At 45.5% G+C, this 20,759-nt stretch overlaps 1 protein-coding gene across 6 annotated transcripts; it reads right to left on the bottom strand.

Moving 5' to 3' along the window:
• On the bottom strand, positions 1-13,913 carry eef1db (eukaryotic translation elongation factor 1 delta b (guanine nucleotide exchange protein)). 6 transcript variants are annotated; one of them, XM_088643230.1, is made up of 10 exons: positions 12,679-13,913; positions 11,851-11,995; positions 7,397-7,468; positions 6,603-6,653; positions 3,625-3,687; positions 2,853-2,937; positions 2,224-2,333; positions 889-1,092; positions 514-708; positions 1-105 (listed from the first exon to the last, which is right to left on the bottom strand). In XM_088643230.1, the coding sequence occupies exons 1-10, from the start codon at positions 13,911-13,913 to the stop codon at positions 67-69; spliced, it is 2,199 nt and encodes a 732-aa protein (XP_088499356.1). In that variant the 3' UTR covers positions 1-66. The 6 variants fall into 6 exon arrangements, with proteins under 6 accessions (XP_088499356.1, XP_088499357.1, XP_088499358.1 ...); XM_088643231.1 differs by lacking the exon at positions 6,603-6,653; XM_088643232.1 differs by lacking the exon at positions 3,625-3,687.
• Between the last annotated feature and the right edge of the window lie 6,846 nt (positions 13,914-20,759).

Genomic DNA, 20,759 nt, shown 5'->3' on the forward strand with positions numbered 1-20,759 from the left:
TGTGCACAGAGCTCCGCTCTTTATTGAAAACCGTCAGAAAAACAGCACCAACAGTCTTGGTCTTTCTCAGATCTTGTTGAAAGCAGCAACGTCAACACTCTGGACCTGGAAAAGACGGGAGAGAAAAATTGAGGAAAAATTACTTCAAAGCACTTCATGGCAGAAAGACATTCTAGAGGACAGAAGTGCATATTTATTATTGCATATCCAAGTCCCAAAAACAACACATTTAAGAAGTACACAGCTATTATGAATCAAGGTTCACTTCAAATGTACCATATTTCTATCTTGTGCTAGCTCTGTCCATCTTGCAATCTGTAATACTCTGTATTATATAATCCTTTATATGCAGAGTGTTATTACTAATAAAAAAAATGAAAGGTCTGCTGGTTATTCTGACTTCTCAAAAACAAATGCAGGTGCTAAATGCAGATGGTTTAAAGGGTGTAATGTGTGTTCTATGTCCCTATCTCATGCATGTGAGTATATGCTCTTCCTACAGTAGATTCTTACATAGTCCTCAAATTTGGTGATTTCCTCCTCCAGCATGTCAGTTCCCACTTTGTCATCTTCCACCACACATTGGATCTGCAGCTTCCGGATCCCATAGCCAACAGGCACCAGTTTGGAGGACCCCCAGACCAGTCCGTCCGCCTGTACTGACCGCACACACTCCTCCAGCTTGGCCATGTCCGTCTCATCGTCCCACTGTGGAGAGAGAGGGAGGGGGAATGTGAGGGAAGCAGAGGAGAGAGTAGAGACCAAAGGCCCGTGCAGCTCTAACTTGGCCATTTCCGTCTCATGGTCCCACTGTGGAGAGATATTGACAAAAGAGTACAAGAAAGCGTGACAGAAAAGTGAGTGTAAGAGTGACTGATGGAGCCATACCGGCTTGACATCCAATAGAATGGAGGACTTGGCGATGATGGCAGGCTTCTTGGCCTTCCTCTCGGCATACTCTTTCAGCCGCTGCTCCCGCACTCGCACGGTCTCCTCATCCTCCTCTTCATCACTGCCGAACAGATCCAGGTCGTCATCGTCGTCATTGTTCTCTGCTGGTGCTGCGGAGTTCAACTGCTGCACTGGAGCCTCCTGAGAGAGAGGTGTTGAGGAGCAACGAGTCTGTATCATCCGTGCTCTGTGTTTGGTAAAGGATGCAACAGTACAGCAGCTCTCGGAACTGCAACCATTTCTCCGTACCATGGATACCAAGTTCTTGGGTTACCACAGTGCAAAAATAGCTCAAGAGAACTGGCATCTACTGCTTCTCTATCAGTGTTTGTGACTTCTGCAGTGTATTCAGTGCAGTTAAGAGCTGGGATAACAGTAAGGAAGCAAAATAAACAATGTATAGTAAACAACGAGACACAAAAAATGACCCCTTTCCGTGGCATTATAAAACATTCCACTAGATCATGAATTTTAAACCTTGGTCCTAGAGGGTGCCCATCAAGCAGGTACAGTAGGTCATTTAATCACTAATTTCTAAAGATCTGAGACTAAAATCCAAGTACGCTTCTGCTCTCAAAGACCAGAGGGCTCTTAATTGAACACATTACTTGCTTGATTCATCAATATCTCTCATGTGTTGCCTATCTGTAAAAAACAAACTGGACTGGGGCTCTCTAGGACTAGGATAGAACCCTGCAGTGGGGTTCAGGGGGATGGAAAACCAGTGACAGAAAACACAGGATTTCAGTAGTAGCTGAATAGTGGGGACACTCCCTGCCTCTTCATGTATGAAGGTATTACCTATTTCTCTGTAATGTAGGTCAGGTACTCAAGTATTAACACTAACATCCAGAATAAAATCAACAGCAACATAATATGAATTTTTATTTAAGTAAATTCAATATCACTGCAGCAATAAGGCAGCTCTAAAGTTCAGTTTAAGCATTTCAGTATGATTATACACAAATAAAGGACATGATACTAAAGGAGCTTTGTCATTTATTAAAGATATGGTTACAAAATCAAAATTAAACAAATATCACAAGTCAACACAAAATGTCTTAAAACTCATTTTAATTCTCTTATTTTACTATTTTGTGTCTAGCTGTCTTTTTGTTTATGTACCATAAAAGGCACCATATAAAATAAAGATGATGTACCCCATGCCCCTTACCTGACCCCGATTCTAAAATAAATCTGGGATGAAGGATGAGCTATGATCTCACCACCCCGAGACCTACTTCCTCATCTTCCGACCAGCTTCCCACTCACCTTGGCTGGGACTCCAGGGACAGCTGCTGGCACGCCCCCTGCTGGTGACTTCTCTAGTACTGAAATTCGGGACTCCAGCTTGAATAATGCCAGCCGCAGGTCTTCCACAACTGAGAGAGAATGAGAAAAATTATTTTTTGGATATCTGGAATTCACTGCCCAATTCTGACACCTGTTTATCATTGCAGTTTCTGCTATAAACCTTATGGGAAAGAGACAGGCTAGATGAATATAGTCATCCATGACATTCTCTTCAAACTACACGGTCCAGAACTCGAGCATCAGATGTTGTTTGGTTGTAGCTCACACCGACAACGCTGCAAGCTCAAAGCCACAAACATCACTGTTGTACAGAAAGCTAAAAAAAATAATTTCAATCCCAGTCAACCCCATTGACTTTTGGCCAAACACATGGGGAACCCTTATTACAGCCCAGTTTTAAAACCGCAATCTCTAATCCACAAGCAGGGACTTTTACGGCTAAACCTTAATTCACAAGGCCAATTTGTGCACTCTCAAGGACAAACACGATCAGTGTCAGTTCTCCCCTTCAGCCTTCTGGAATATGGATGCTGTATTTGTGATGGTAGGTACAAGAAGCTTGGTGGCCCAAGGTACGACAGACAGACCTTTGTGCAGACTCTGGTTCTCCAGCTCTAGGCTTCTCATCCGAGAGAGCAGTTCACTCTGATCTCCAGCAGGACACACCGCGCTCTGCAAAAAATGTTACATACAGCACACAGTCAACAGCATGCCTGTGGCTTTGTCCTTGCTCTTTTGTTTCTGATGAGGTCTGTTAAAGAAAGTCTGCTTGTTAAAGAGGCTTATTTTAAGGAGGCAGGGCTCTCCACATATACCTACGCGATGATGCCTTTAAAAGCCTGGAGCCAACTCAACCCACAACTCACAGAGAACTGAGAAAAGGCAGCAAAAGCAGAGGGAAGGAACTGGAGGGAGAGAGGGATGTGGAGGAGAGAAGCACAGACAGTGAGGCACACAGGACAGAGTGCCAAGGCAGGGAAGAGAGGACATGGAAGGAAGTGCAGAGGTGTCTCTAAATCACCCCTGTCTCCTTTCAGCAGGGGCCTGCACTGCCTATATTCCCGGCTGCAGGGATTTACAGGTGGAACGTGAAGGACTCTTCTAAATACAAGTGGGAACTTTATTACAGCCCTTCCCCCCAACTGCGAGGAAGGCAGAAGCACTATCAGCGGTCTTTGGTGATCATCCACATTTGTGGAATGGTAACTGTGCTTTTCAGGCTTTGGAGTTCTGGACGGGGCAGTAGAAATCATTAGACTAGACCGTATAAAAACGGGAAGCTAGGAGTCATTGGTGTGCAGCAGGTGGCGCCACCCTCTCTTGGCAGTGAAGTGGGAGGAGGAAGCACAGGGCACTTACAGGCTGGGCAGGGCAGCGCAGAGGGGCACGCGGGGGCCCAGAGGGGTGCAGAGTCGTCCTCATCTGGAAAGGTCAAGGGTAGGATAGCAGGGAGGGGGCAAGGGAGGAGAAAGTTGCATGAAGCTTTGACAGGAAAGAGACGAGAGTGTATTTGTATTCACTAATCGGCACCAGAACCAACTAATTTACTGCAGCTATCTGTTAGCTCTCCTAATGAGCAAGAACGATGTGGTGTAAATAAAATAACACAGGCACTACAAGTTCAAACTGTTTAGTAACCTTGTTAAACAATTTCAATCAAGTTAATTTTTAAGTATAAAAGCTTTAATAAAGGAATGATGCTTTCAAACATCTGTGTGCATGTGACGTCAGGGAGAGAATTCAAGCACAGAGTGGAGCGCAGCACAGCACAGAAAACATGCAGGGGAGGAGGAAATCAGACAGGCACATGCAGGCTGAGAGCCGGCAGCCGAGCCCCCCCCTAAATTTCAGTCATTTCACTGTGCCTCTTCACACGCCCCAGAGACCTGCGGTTTGTTAAATTAGTGTCACCATACTGACTGGATTGTACAAGCTCAACGGGACTGGATCAGGTGAGTGGTTCACCAAAGCTTTAAACTGGTTATTGTTTAACCTGACCCTTAAAACCAGCAGCAGAACCTGTAAAAAGGAGATGACTAAACCATTTGTCATTAACATTCAGGCCCTCATTTCCTGTTTTTTTTTCCCCGATTTCAATACTTAGAGAAACAAACTGCAAATGTTTAAAAACACTTCTGAAACAATTAATGTGCAACATAAAATCCTCACAACAATGATGCCTCAAAAAGCAATACAGAGCCAAATTAATCTTTTTATTTCCAGCCTCCGTTGCCTCCATTTATCTCTTTGCAAACGTTGCAAAGAGACCTGGATGAGGGACGGAGCTTCATCAGGAGCACACATATACACGATCACACTGACAACCCTGGAGAAACACATATGCAGAAACGCACGTAAATAGCCACCCAAGCAGGATTGCTGCAGAGCTGGTGTGGAAATGGACTCTAGTGTTAAGGCCAGCTGGGAGCTTCACACTGGGGACGATCTGCACTGGTCCTGGAGAGCCCCAGGCCAGCAGGTTTAAGGCTGTTAACAGGTACAAGGTTTGTTTTTTTAATGATGGAAGTCAACAGTCATTCTGACCAATTAAGTCCGCAAGGGCTCAGGATGGAAAGAAAACCCCAAAGCTCCCTGGCTTTCCAGCACTGGCTCTGGCCTTCACAGCTCCAGTCAGGGGTGAAAATCCCACTCCCTCTGCACAGCAGTCCGTTTCAGGTTTCGAGGGGGGCAATTGACATTGGATTCATAAAAGCAGAAAGATTTAATACGATTTTATCTCCATGTACATTATGTCTTTTGAAATGTACTCAAATTTAACATGAAACGGAAAACGCTGCGGTGCAACAGATGCTGGATCTTCATCCTGTGCTGCTTCCTAAACCGGAAAAACAAGTGAAGAAACCCAAGAGATGCCCACAAGGGCAGAAACAGCTTCTGAATCTTGCTGACAAGAGAAGCGCATCAAGTGACAGTTTAATCACTAACCCAGAGACCACCCCTGTTCCTGGAGAACTACAATCCTGCAGGTTTTACAGGTCTTTCGAAACCTCCAATCACTAAAATAACTGAAACCAATGGAGCCCTGTAAACCCAGCCATTTAGAAAATAAGTGTCTCCTGGGATCAGGGACGAAATGAAACCAAAACTGAAAGAACACCCAAAACAGCCTCCCTGAATTTGTCATTTTAGGTTCTCAACACTCAAGTTATTGATAATCTGAGACTTCTCAAGCTACAGTATCTCCAGGCTGCAAGGGCCAGTTTTACAACAGCATCCTGAGCACTTTAACTTACAAAAGCACCATACCACAAAACTGAAAGGTGGATTTTCACAGAAATTCTCCTATTAAAACAAGCTTTTCCTAGATCACTTTAATCAACAATATAAAAGTGAGTTTAACAGGTCAACTAGGATTGCTGATGTGAAACTGTCCCCTTTCCCAGCATAGTGCAGACTCGCCAGAGGACTTCCCCATGAAGAATCACTGCAGCCTAAACCTGGCCAAATAGCCAAGCTGTTTCAACTGCAGGGAGTCAAATTTCCATAGAGCCAACGTGTCCATACCTGGAGCCCTGACAGTTAAAATGAATGCCCCCAGACAGAGCAGTTCAGCTTTCCCAAAATACTCCCATGACTATGAATTAGAGCAGCAACATGATGCTCAAGGCTTACATACACAAACGTTTGTGTCTGCTCCACATTGTGCTTGGGGTTTTGTGCAAAGTATGTTTATGGCAGGGTTGCTATTTTATTACGAAATAGCATACTAACACATTTCCTTTTGGCATGCTTTGGTGTAGGACGTGTCAGCAGCTGGAATGCGTTTTGTTTTTTGGATGGATCTCCGAAATGCTGCCCCAGAAAACAAAGATGCGTTTCTGAACAACTGAGACTTTGGACTTCAAGATGAAGAACCGACACCCCTCCTGACTAACTCGAAACGTCCTTAAACGAAGAGGCACGCTTCTAAATTTTAACAGTTTTTAGAAAATTACAATCGAAACTAAAAATAAAACGGGGAAGCCGAAATTACTTTCATTTTAAGCCCAATGGTGCACATGAAATTGGTCATTGCTGTCAGGTATGCATTCAGGGACCGGGGAAAGACAATGACATAGCGCAGAGGGGCTTAGCAATATTCTACACTCACTACAGTGGAGGCGTCCTTAATTACGCAACTCATTGACAAGGGCAATAAGCTTAGGTGAAAGTCCTGCAATGGAGTGGTTTAAAGGACCATGCATTGATTAACCCTGTTCCACACAGATGGCATGCATGGAGGGAGTTTTTAAGAGAGACTGAGTGCTTGTGTAAATATAATTCTTCTGCCCATATGCAACATGAGAGAGGGATTAGCCTGCTTTATCATTGCATGCCTCTGCACGTTGGAGTCTGAAGAGGCCGAGGGCGGCTTGTTCTCTTGTGACCTGTAATGGGAATGATGGAGATGTAAGTGTCCCATAATCATCATTCAGCCACCCTCCATTTTTTCTCCTTTTAATATTTATAAGATGTGAGTCCTTCTGGCAGCAATATCCCCGAAATAAAATAATAAAAATTTCAAAAAGTCTTCCGCATGTACCGCTGGAGCAGCACGTGTATTTAGTCAAGGAGGTCAAGCTAGGTTCCAAAATTGTGAACTGTGACGTCAATATCATTCCTGTCATTTTTGTTCATTACTCCCTTTTATTAAAACAAGTTTCAGACTTCGGCTGTGCTGTGAACATTTATCAAAATCAGACGACCACGACAGAGTCTGAGGAAACTGCTTTGAGTGGCAACTCTGCCACTTTAAAAAAGAAAGCCAGAAAATACATCAAACTGTCCAAAAAGGCAGCATGTCTCTCATTTTGTAGGCCTTTAGAACACAATTATTTGCAGGAAATATACTGTATATTGATTTGTACTTGATTTGGAAAGTAAAAACGCAGTCAAATTTCAAAAGCTCCCACGGAGCCAGTCTGTGACAGCGGGCGGGCGAGCAACTACAATGAGCGCCCACACGAGTCTGGGTGGAGCAGGGCAGCTTGAAGAGGTCATGGGATGAGCCGAGAATGAATGGTGTCCACAGGACATGAGGGCAAGGAATGGAGGGTGTGTGTTAATTATTAATCACAACAAGAGGGAGGGAGGGCAAGAGGCCAGCTGGGTGAGAGAGTGCAGTACTCACTCCGGCTAGGGATTTCTGGATATTCTCACGGGCTCTTGCAATGTCCTGCAGGATGGTATTTGCTCCAGTCTCCTGCAGAACAGGGGCAGAAAGAAGCAGGTCAAACACAAGCCAGCACACAGACACACTACACTCCGACCTCACACACTGACGCTTGCAACACAGCTCTGATTGTACTTGCAGAATTGGGCTGCAAGACACGCACAGTGCAGATTACATCTACAGATGTACCGCAGCTTCGACTGCGTACACACACAGCACGGTTCTGACTACATCCACAGACTGACCGCAACTCCGACTGCGCAGACACAGCGCGGTTCTGATTACAACCACAGACGTACTGCAACTCAGAATGCGCAGACACAGAGCGCAGTTCTGACTACAACCACAGACGTACAGTACCACAACTCCGACTGCACAGACACACAGCGCGGTTCTGACTACAACCACAGACGTACCACATCTCCGACTGTGCAGACACAGAGTGCGGTTCTGATTACATCCACACACTGACCCCAACTCCGACTGCGCAGACACACGGCTCAGTTCTGACTACAACCACAGACATACCGCAACTCCGACTGCGCAGACACACAGTACATTTCTGACAACATCCACAGACGTACCACAAATCCAACTACAGACACATGGTACGGTTCTGACAACATCCACAGACCGACGGCAGCTCCAACTACACAGACACACAGTACCGTTCTGACTACATCCACAGACATACCGCAACTCCTACTACGTAGAGACACGGCACGTTTCTGACTACATCCACAGACTGACCGCAGCTCCAACTGCGCAGACACAGCGCGGTTCTGACTACATCCACAGACTGACCACAACTCCAACTGCAGATACAAAGTATAGTTCTGTCTTATATGTAGATGGACTGCAGTGCCAAAGCACACAGGCGCACAGAGCATTTCTGACGACACAGAAACACACTGCGTAAGCAGGAACATTTCAACTCTGACTGTGCACACCAAAAATCAATATATTGCTGTATCATAAATATATAATGACATAGGTCAATTAGGGCCATCACCCATCTAATAAAGTGTACAAAGCACCATGCAAGCAAGTTATTTCTCTTTTTCCATGCATCAGTTGTATAAGAATCACAATAGCATTACAGTAAGTACAGTACAGAGTACAGTAACACTTTCGCCTAATAGCAGTCTTTTCTTCAGAGCAAATTCTGTCTTCAAAAACAGTCAGACATTCAGAAACAGTGAGTTGTGAAAATCACGTAAAAAAATCAACATATCCCTAATTTATTTTACTGTGTTTTTTACAGTGATCTTAATATGCATTTTCACGTGTCTAACATTTCCCATCAGTTTTGCTGAGCTGCTGTGTTCCACCTTGTCTTATTTTAAGGCACTGAAAATTAAACCAACACATTTCTTTAAGGCTAGATTAAATTCATTTATCCTGAGAAATAACTTTAAACTATTAAATATGCAAAAATACACGTTTTCACCCCCACAGGCTTGATATTTGGAAGGTTTACTGCATTTGTGCTACCCATGTGTTGCTGAATAGTGTTTTATTCTGCTGTTGAAGCACAATCTGTTTTTTAAGCCAGGCTTAAAGGTCATAATACTAAAACATTTTGTGAATCTGCTCACCCTTGAGCAATGACATGGGCCAGGGCTGGTCAACCTTAATTCAGCAGGGTTTAAGAGTTACCCTTAAATCACAGCTTTCTAAACACTTGAAACAATGTTGTTTTGAGCACTTAAACTAGCAATTTGTACAATTAATAGTTTAGATATCACCTGAAAAGAAAACATAATCACCCTCTGCAGGGTGCTCACACATGCTGCAGTTGGCCGCGTCTGAACCAATTAATTGAACCAATTAATAAATACTTACTGAATTGATGAAAAGTAATGCAAGTCTCTATTAATTGATGATTTAAGGCAGACCTTAAGAACCCGCTCCAGTGCTCCAGGACCAAGACTGCTCACTCTCGAAGCCATGAGCTACCTGACCAAACACTTTTGTTCCCTAATTAATATAATGGGTAAAACATACACCATTTTGCTCGAGATAAGGACAATGTTGCTTCTGAAGGTTCCTCCTCAGCGCTTGCTCATTTTTCTTGTTCTAGAGGGGGAAGGGTCCTGTTCACATTAGAGAGGTGATCAACTGCCTGCCAGTTATTTTAGGGAGAAGGCACAAAAACAGCAAGAAAACATTATTTGGCTCCAACTGCAGCTGTTTTAGTCACAGTCTTGCTGCACATGTAATGAAGCTGAACATATTCAGAAGCTGTTACTTCCTGTTTAAAAGAACTCGTTGCACCTTTTGTGACTAAAGATTTGATTCAGTGGTGGTAAAGTCAGAATTTCATCCTGCTCTCTGCATGTTTTCTTTAAAAAATTTTCAGCTGGTTAGCGGAATATGGGAGCAAATGTAAACAGGACAAGACACTGGCACTGTCTTCTCACATTCACCACATTTTATTTTTGTAAACCTTTATTTACAACTTTATTTTTAAATTCTCTGGTTAGAAAATAAACATTTGCAATTTACTTCAGCTGCAGGGCGTTTTCAGGATCAATTAGAGGGAAGAGTCACTCACAGGCACAAAAACAGGATCCCCACCTGGGAATTGAACCCACAACCCTGTGCTCTGGAGTCCTGAGTCCTAACCACTACACCACACTGGTGCCATGTGTGCTCAATTCACAATCACATTAAAACTGGTGATCTTTCTGTGTATTTTAGAATCACAAAACAGCCTTTTTAAAACTCTACATCATCAATCCTAGCCCTCACAGCTTATCTTAAATAACAGGGTTTACAGGCTGCAAAACATGATTCTGTATCAAATGGTGACAAAAAAAAGGCACAATTCTGATGGATTATGCCAGCAGCCATATCACCCTGCAACTCACAACTGGCAACCCACTGAAGCTAAGCAGGTGTGAGCCTGGTCAGTACCTGGATGAGAGACCTCCTGGGAAAAACTAAGGTTGCTGCTGGAAGAGGTGTTAGTGGGGCCAGCGGGGGGCGCTCACCCTGCGGTCCATGTGGGTCCTAATGCCCCAGTATAGTGACGGGGACACTATACTGTAAACAGGCGCCGTCCTTCGGATGAGACGTAAAACCGAGGTCCTGACTCTCTGTGGTCATTAAAAATCCCAGGGCGCTTCTCGAAAAGAGTAGGGGTGTAACCCCGGTGTCCTGGCCAAATTTCCAATTGGCCCTTACTAATCATGGCCTCCTAATAATCCCCCTCTATGAATTGGCTTCATTACTCTGCTCTCCTCCCCACTGATAGCTGATGTGTGGTGAGCGTTCTGGCGCACTATGGCTGCCGTCGCATCATCCAGGTGGATGCTGCACATTGGTGGTGGTGGAGGGGAGTCCCCATTACCTGTAAAGCGCTTTGAGTGGAGTGTCCAGAAAAGCGCTATATAAGTGTAAGCAATTATTATTATTATTATTATTATTATTTGTGGTTTTTAGTTTAAATAGTAGGAGAGATGGCCATTAAGATATTCTGGGAAGCTTTTATAAAGTGGTCCTGCTTCCAGTGATCAGACAGTGTAGGCAATAACATAACACTGTCCTGTTTGTGACTCTGGGGTAAGTGAACATCAAAGCTAAAGGATAAACTCAGGGATACGTTTCTGCACTGAAAAGACTCACGCACAGCAGATAGAGCTCAGATACTCCATTCAGCACGTCACCGATCTTTCATCATGCACTCGTAGCCAAGCACAGCAGACACACCCCCTTTCAGAACACACCAGGACACACACGCAGACAGGAACCAGCCCAGGTTCCAACCCCTGCGACTCTGGCCCACCTCATCCACACGGAGAAACACCCCCCCCCCCCCCACACACACACACCTGCAGCTTCAATCTCTACATCCTCACCGCTGGCCAGTATGTACAATGTTTCCCCAGCACCCTAGACCTAGCACCCGCACCCCCACCACTTTATTGCAAACATTCATTTACTGCAGCTTGTATACCTGGTATACCTGAAACCTGACATGGATCAAATCCCCCTGCAGTGGGAGTCTTACTGCAATCTCTTCCAAGAACAGCTCAGATTGCAAAGCACACCCACAACCAGCACAAGATAAATGTTGTGTAAAATGAACAGTAGTCCTCTCTTCCCCACCCCTCTTCATGCTTCCCCCTTATTCATCACAACCTTCTCTTTACTTCAATACACTTTTTTATGGCCAAAGGCAACACTTTTTCAACAAAGGTCATCAAAACGTAGCCTGTCGTATTCTTCTTTCAGTTCACATTCACACATTATGTCTCGGATTTCCCATGTGAACTTCAGGGCCTTTTCTCCCCACCTTTTCCCCTGATCTTTAGGCCCACGCTGCACGTCTCACAAAGACCACAAACTTGACAGGTGCTTCACAGACAGGAGGGACCCCCCCAGCCTCCCACAGGAAGGTGCAATACCTGAGCTGTGTGTGTGGGGGCGCTGGAGGATGAGGAGGCCGAGACCGGGCCGTTCATCCTTTCGTAGTACTGCCGCTCAGCTTCGTCATACCGCTGCTTATCAAACCAGATCTTCTCCTGGGCCAGGTACTCCGCACTCATGATGCTGTGAGGAGAGACAAGGGCAGGGGGGACAGGAGTCCACGTCAGACAGGAGCAGTAGACCACGAGCTGCGACATTCTTACTCAGCACGACTGGTCACGTTGCGGTGCAGTGCCAGAAGGTTGGAATATGTACAACGTAAACACAGAAATTAACCTCCAACTCTGACACACACTTGATTTTTCCTAATAAGAACACAAAACAATTATGTTAATTCAAGTGCCTATACACTCTGGGCAGTTTCATTGCTTCTATTGTTTTTTTTTAAATTGGTGACTTGGTTTTGCTTTAACAAATATCCTCCAATAGCTCACAAGACCACAACATGAGTCTCACTTGCTTCACCGTTAAAAACAAATCTCCTCCCTCTTTCTAAAGCCACAATGCTGAAACTAACAGACAGAACAAATGCTGGTTGGACAAGACTCCTGCTTAAAAACTCTTTAAAGTCTAGTCTAAGGTTCTGAGTTAGGTTAGCTTTTCCGCTGTTTTTAGCATTAAGCCATGTGCAATTTATCACAAAATCTGACACCTACGACAAAAAAGAAAACTGTTAAAAACAACCTCCATCCCACACAGGAATGAGGACTGTCAGAACTCAGTAAAAGCACCGGTCGTGAGCCTGACATCGGAGTCAAAATAAAACAGCCCCTGGAGATGCAAACACCCCTCAGAAAGGGCCATACTTGTCCTGCCGAGGAGAAGAGCGAGGACTGGTGGAGGCTGCTGAAGGCCGATTTAACCCTCCTGAGCCTCTTTGCTTAGCCAAAGCAGCCGCCTCGTAGAAATGCCGTTCAGCTGCCTCGAAACGAGGTCTGTCCAGCCATATGCGCTCGCCATCCTGGTGCAACATGAACCTGAGGGAATGGCCCGGGTCCAGGTGGCCACCTTCTGCCCTTTTGTCCTGGACGGCACTGTCCCGCCTGGCTTTCTGGGATTCCGGACGGTAACATCCAGTTTCAGTTGGAGAGCCTCCAGCTTCCAAGCAAACTGGCCTAGATACTGCCTCCTCCCGCTCCTGGCTGCCTCTGTGGTGGCTCCTGCCTCGCCGGCTGCCTCGGGAAGTGCTGGAGACCGGGGGCCCGTCGTGGAGGCTCTGGTAGAAGCAGGCCTCAGCGTGGTCATAAAGCGGCTTCTCCAGCCACACCTCTTGCAGGAGCCCGCGCAGCGCCCACGAGTAGTGGGGCATACCATTGACTGACTGCTGGGGGCGGCCGGGGCAAGGCGAAGGGGTGGCGGGGGTGGGTGTAAGAGTCAGGTACCCTTCATCCGGAGTCCTCTGTGAGGTCTCTTCACGGGGCAGCGGGAGGGCGAGGGAGCGGGGCGCGGTGGAGACGGACGCAGACGGGGGCCGCAGCATGAAACGGGACTCAGCGGAGTCGAAGGCCAGCTTGTTCACCCACACGGCTTGCACCACGTGGTGGCAGGCGACAAGGTCACCGTGGCTACAGGCCACGGCAGCCGGGTCATCACGGCTGGAGCCCACAGGGGCACCCGTCTCCGGATTAGCAGGGCCGCACTCAGGACGTGACGCAATCACGGCTTCATTTGTTTGGGCGACGCTTCCGTAGAGTGCCTCCACCAGCTTCCTATGGTACGCACCCTCTGCCTCCTCGAATATGTGCCGATCGAACCACACGGATTCGGCCTGTAGGCCAAGCAGGGAATAGACAGGACCGGTGGCCTGGCTCTTGACGCGAGGAGAGCGTTTGCGTCTCCTCTGTCTCTTCCCGGGTCGCTTGGCGTCACCGTTGAGGCTGCCGCTCTCCGGAGAGGATGAAGCCTGGCCCCCGCTGCCCTCCCCCGGCTCGGCCCTTCGTACCGCAGCCAACAGGCCGGCACAATCGGCCCGGCCTGGCCCCCCAGTTTCCTCCGGCCCAGGGCGGTCCGCTGGGCAACCGGGATCTCTGCGATTCTTCATCTGGCTCCCAGAGCAGCAGTGAAAGAGGAAAGAAAAGGAAGGGCAACAAGGACAGGCTGCTGGGTTAGTAACAGACAAGGAAACAGGGAAGCTGAGGGAGACTGATCCAGAAACACAAGAGGACATCGCAAGAGACAGCTGGGTTAGGGAGTGCAAGAGCTGAAAGAAAATGGCAACCTAAGCTGACATTTTGATTTCGGTGCCTCGGATGCTTAAATTGTCTAAAAAAGTGATGTCGAAATAAAGCTCAGAATTGTTTTGCATTCCGCCTGAATTTCAATTTGCTGCACTTACAAAGAGACTATTTTTAAGCCTCGTTGTTCAGATCCTCATTCAAGGGCAGTGGTTTTAGCAAACCCTCCCCCCATTCCCCAAACGACTGGGTGTGGGAACTGTGTACAGTTTCAACCTGGCAGCCACACAGATCATTCAAACAGCTGCCTTTGTTCCCCAACTCCTGGGCCTCTCTTCACGCAAAAGGTTGAGTCATTGGAACATTTTGGGATACAAGTCCAAATCAGGTCAGAATTTTAACTCAAATATTACCAACTTCTATACATTGTTAAGAGCAATTTTTCTACCAACGGCAGTAAGGCTACACTAAGGAATAAATCAAATGCCCTAACAGTGCCACCGTTCTCATTTAAGATACCTACAATTTAAGATCTATGGATAAAGGCACTTCTACTTTGTGTGGGATGAGATCTGACCTGCCAATGCAATACAGCATTGCCTCGACTTTCCGAACGCATCTGCCAGGAATTTCAGAAGATCTGCCCCCATATTGTGCTGAAATTGCCAAAAGGGCTGCTGTGTAAATGAGCAAACCCTCGCTGCACTGGGTGGAGAGTTAAGGGATGTTGGGGTCGCTTTAGGAGAAATCTCTGGAATCAAGGATGATAGAAGGATGCCAGTAGGTCAGGCTGTGTTCTTACAAAACAAGTGCTACTGCTCAAGGCGAGGAAAAGGTACTTGCTTCTGGACCAGTCCCACATGCCACTTATAGACACAATGCATAATTGTACAGAAAGACTCACAATGGACAAAATAATTAGAATGCAAAAAAACTAAGATGAAACTCTGCTAGTAGATTTATGGGGGTGACTGTGTAACCCCCTGTTCCCCAGCTCCTGGGACTGACCACAACAGGACAGTCAAGATGTGCAAACTACTGAAATAAGCTCAGAGGAATCCTGTCCTCTCAAATGCTGACCGTTACTCTTCAAGATCTAACTGTTAGAACAAACAGGTAGAAGACTAAGGGAGAACACTGCTAGACCCTGGGAGGGACGGTTTTCAGGGTGACAAAAATATTCCAATCCAAAACCCTGAAGAATGAATATCTCGCAAAGGGTGTTTACTAAGGAGCTAACAGAGCTTCATCCCAGGAAACAAAAAAAAAAGAAAGGGCACGGCAACAAAAAAACAAACAAGTGGATAACAAATTAAGGAACCATTTTTTAATATGGAATGAGGTACAGAACTGAATGGAAAAGTTAAAGAAAATACAGAATACAAATAAAATGAGCTACGTTACTCCAAGGATTATTGCACAAGAAGTGAAAAGTGAACACTTGGACAACAGTGGAGAAACAGTGGAATGACTCACTACCCATATAAATTATGCTGGTGGTAATCAGACAGCATTCTGGCAACAAACAGTGCCACCTGCTGGCCTGGAGGCCTATCAGTACATGTGGCACACACTGACAAGATCTTACCACCATCATCTTAAGCCTACAGCACAATTAGAGACACAGAACAGTGAGGTCTCCACCTTTCAGGCAACCTTTGCTCTTCCATCCCACCCTACTGCTGATCTTCAGACACTTCTAAAAATATCTGCTGCTTCGTTGCTGAACGGACAATGTGGTTCAGTGGGTAAGGGGTCCCTGCAATGAAGGAATGGAAGCGAAGGCTGCCTGCTCCCTCACCTGGAGGGAACCTGCGCAGGGAGAGAAATCCACTGCAAGAGCCGGGAGGTGGGAGTCATGAAATGCAGACAAACCACCAGCTTTTGGTCATCAATCCACAAAAGACATTCAAAAAAAGCTTGTGAGAACTCCCCTGTTTCTCCATCTAAATTGGACTAATGTTGATGAAATGCATGCAGTGCTGGCCGGACAGGACAATCGTGATGAGATGAAATGAGAGGTTGGTCTTGAGCGCGTGCCCACATTCAGCACAGAGGTCCTGGAGCCCCACTGCAGGATATCCTGCACAGCCCCGCGTCTATCCTGCAAAGTGAGGTTCTCAGCCAGTTTGCATCCCTGTATTCAACAGTCAATTAAGATTCCCATTTCTTTTCTGCTTTCAACTTTAGGTTATGCAACTACTGAGGATCAAATCAAGGCCCAAAGAACTTCAGGTTGTTGGAATTCAGCAACACTCCTATTTCTGGAGATAATTAATAATTCTATTATATTATTTAAAGCCCACAATGTCTTTCCATCAATATGTAGATCAATAAGCTCACTGAAGTTGCCCATGAATTCATACAGATTTATTCCCACTGACTGTTTACAGGCATCTGCAAAACCTGCACAGGAACGAGGCTCTCCAGGACCAGGCTGGGTTGTCAATGTCCTAACCAGTGACAGGCAGCCTGGGTTCTTATGGTCCAGCCAGCAGTTTAACAACTGGTCTGTCCTTGGATGTTCACTTACACCATTAAGGAACCCACCACAGCAAAGGGTCGCTGCTGAATACAATGGAAAAGCCCAACAGCAGCAGGACTGGTAATGTTTTACTTATTCTTTGTCTTTCTGACAGGAAAAGATCCTTAATTAAGAAATCCAGAAAAGATTAAAGTAGTTTGAGTGGGGAGCTTCAACAGCATGTACTGGCTAAAAAGGTACAAAATAAAGGTTAAATCAAAACTGAAATGTTGAAAAAAGAAACAATGTTTTGTTGTTTCAGATGAAATGTCATGTTGTCACATCTTTCTGGTTTTCAGCCTGGAATTAATCTTTATTTGTTACTTTAATTAATGCGTGGAGGGATATAAACATCATGGTTATAAACTCACACCCACTGGGCTGTGGGTTTGCACAGATCAGGGATGGGTGGAGCACCTACAATGATCAGAAATGTGGAATCTAAGAGCCAGGCAGCTGTTCAGCACATTCCTATTTCTACAGCCTGAACACCTGTGCCTCCAGTGGGTTCGGGCACCAAAAGCAAAAGTGGATGCAATTCACCCCTGGGTTTTAAAAAGCGAAACGAGATAATCTACTTCAGGATTAGCCTCCTGCAGACTCTGGTACAAATTATATACATGAAGCAGAAAATCCTTATTTTCTCACCACTCGTCTATGTAAGCCTACTAACAGTGACAATAAAACATCCTTCAGGGGGTGTGGACTCATACAATGACTCATAAAGCCCGCAATAGCTATGCAGTGAGTCCTGCAGCATCTGCTTCCCTGCGCAATATCGCCCTCTCCTGGCAACTCCAATAGCACTTCAGTGTATATCTCCCGACAGTCTACCTACCTTTAAATCTCTTTTACATTTATACTTTCCGCTAACACATTCATCCAAAGCTGGGCATGTTACTGTAGCTATCTGAGTGACGTACCATGAGCAAAGGTACAACAGCTTCCCATCTAGTATTTGAACTACCCCTCCCCACTGCTGCCTACTGAGAGCTGACCCAGCTGGGTGTATTGATGTAAAGATAGCATGTGAAGGTAAGAAGGAGATGGAGTGTTTTTGCTACATAGGTTCAATAGGATTTGCCTTGTCATAATCATTTGAAAAAAAAATCTACTTTGCAATTCCCATTTTACTTTGCAAAATGGATGCTGAAAGCACAATCTTGCTCACAACAAGCATAACTCCCATGCCGATGCCTGAACTGTACATACTATCAAAGCCCTGAACACACAGGGAGATAAAACATTGAAATATTAGAGTTTTAAAAAACAAATCAATCACAGACCATCTTCAAGGTTCTCTGAAGAGAGGAAAAGAAAGCCGTGGGAGTTTATAGCCATGAGTCTTTGGGCTCCCTGTCACGTGGAATGTAAATTTATCAGCTTGCTGGAAGCACTCAAGAAGCACATAATGTAAAAACTGCATACCACAATTGGTTAGAGAAGATATACAGCTTTGGCTTATATATAAAAGGCCCAAGGACCTAAAGCCTACAAAGAATGAAACCATTACACCATGGGAGCACCATAACCCAGCACTGCTACTACCTGCTGCAGAATTAAAGCAGCAGTATTTATCCAATGAGGATGCATTTTCCCTAATCAGCCAATCACATCTGACAGAGACCAGGCCAGCATGTGACACGGGAGACGAGCGAAAAGGGAAGGGAATGTCAAGTTCGACAGCACTGACCGGCTTTTAGAGGTAACATGGGGCTCAGAGATGGGGCACTCACCGTCCAGGAGACAACCAGAAAGAGCATAGGGGGTTAACAGAGGAATCCCCACCATGTGACCACAGACCAGGGAGACCACTGGCTGTTCTGATTATTTTCCACTGCAGAAGTGCTCTCTGCAAAACACTGAAAGCCACCCGCTGCTCGAGACTGCAAGTACACTGAGCGTGGGCTTATCTGGTATCCCACACTTCCCGATTAAGGCAGGATAGAGCAGGAACCACTTCAGTTCTGTGGATAACCAGGAAAAGCAGAAAGACTAATAACAAAAAGAGGACAGGATTCAGTGCTTGCTTGCTTTGTGGCAGTATACTTATAGTAAAACACTGACACCCGTAAGCCCCCTTTTATTCAGGTCATGTACGTGCAAATGCTTCTTTACATTGTCAGGGACAATATTCTCATTCAACATGGATAAGGTGGTGGTGGTGGTGGTGGTGGTGGTGGTGGCAATTCCTCTACCCTGGCAATGGTATGTCGGTGTCATGACATGGAGTGGAGCTCTGGAGAACATGGGAACTGCAGACAGACAGAGACCGAGGCAAAGTTAGACTGTGAAATACTCACTATTTCCAATCCTGAGCCGCAGCGAAGAAAGAGAGAAGAGCAACAGGTTAGTATTGCGTAACTGGAGGGAAACCACACAGCAGCAGAGCAGAACATACAGAAAAAAAAATCAGCAAGGTTTTGTATACAAGGACCAGAACAGCACAAATCCTTAGGCCTGGATGGTTTCAACACCTGTGAGCTACTGATGCATCACAGGTGGAATTTATCAAGCAACTTGATGAATTAAGAGAACACTGCTCCTTGATGACTGAACAGTTTTTAGATTTTAGTCCTAATGGCTTTGTGGTGGCTCCATGGCTCAGGATCTGCGCCAATGGCTGGTAGGTTGCCAGTTCATATCCCGCGGCCGGCAGAGGAATCTTACCCCTTTGGACCCCTGATCAAGGTCCTTAACCCCAACTGCTCCAGGGGCGCCATATAAATGTCTGACCCTTCAACCTGACCAAGCTTCTCTCCCTGTCTGTGTCTCTCATGGAGAGCAAGTTGGGGTATGTGAAAAGACAAATTCCTAATACAAGAAATTGTATATGGCCAATAAAGTGATCTCATCTTATCTTAATGATCTCCAAATTACTTGATAAATCACCTGTTTAATTTATCACAATGGAATTGTTCAATAACTATAGAAATTGATAATTTAGCAATGATTTAACCTGTAATTTAACTTACTGGATTGGTGTTCTGCAGGAGCAGGTTTGGAGATATTGAGTCATTTACACAGAAAATATATAGAACTGCTCAACTCACACTCTTACACCAGAGCGTACATTCTGTGGAATTCATACCACTTCAATTACATGCTCCTTTTCTGATTAAACTTAATATGTCTAAACTTTTACCAGTTTTACACATTTGCACACTTGAAGGCATCTGGAAAGGTAGCAAACCTTCCCGGGTCTACATCTATTAATAATCCAACTTTATTTAGGGGCACTCTTTAACAAAAACAGCACTGCACAACAACTGTACAGCAGAAGCAAAATCAAAAAAAGGAGTTAAGGTAAAAAGCAAAGCGAGTTCCTAGAACCATGAGTTATTCTAAATTCTACATTAAAACTAGTTCAATTATTTCTGACTGAGACAGTCGCAGAGTCCCTGGTGTGTTGCACAGACACGAGGGCTTCATTGGCCACTGAGTGGAGTCTGGTCTTTCTCTGTAGAAGGCCAGAATCAGATCCACAAAAACATAACCTCAACATAACCTGGAGCTCTGTGGACAGGAGAACCTTCATTTCCACTCTGAACTTCCCAGCAGCCACTGCTTTGGTTTTAACCAGGGGGTGTCAGAAAAGATACCAGAGGGATAACTGGCTTGTGGCGGCCAGGGGTTCACAGCAACGCCACTTTTTGATCCTTGGAGGTCGGCTCTTCCTCCTTCTGTAAAGCAGATTTCAACAGTCGTTTGTTCCCAACTAATAGGGAACGTGAGGTTAGTTTTACCCCACTGATGATCTGCTGTTGCAGTAATCCAGTTCATAAATCCTGCTTGATACAAGATGAACTCCAGGTTCAGACACTGGATGTCTGTGCTAGGCTGAGGAGCTGATGGTGTGAAGCTGTCATCTGCTAAGATTATGACTGATGCCTCTAAACACAAACCCTGGGAATTAAGGCAACACAGTTGTCGAATCTTGTTGAAATAAAGGCACATACCAATATTTCAGACAGCATCAACTGGGCAATGTTCCACACAGATGGCAGATGTTCTTGTAATGCTGCTAACATTCACAAGGAGGCCCTGGGTTAAAAGTAACACAACGGATTCCAACATCCATCAAAGACTTGATTTCAGGACCATTAAGAATGAAGTCAGCAACCTGGAGCCCCTGAGCACTAGTCGCAGTTTAGCTGAAGTTCTGCTGCAGCTATGTCTTCATATTAGA

The sequence above is a fragment of the Lepisosteus platostomus genome, chromosome 8 (assembly GCF_059453375.1).
Source record: "Lepisosteus platostomus isolate fLepPlt1 chromosome 8, fLepPlt1.hap1, whole genome shotgun sequence".
NCBI lineage: Eukaryota > Metazoa > Chordata > Actinopteri > Semionotiformes > Lepisosteidae > Lepisosteus > Lepisosteus platostomus.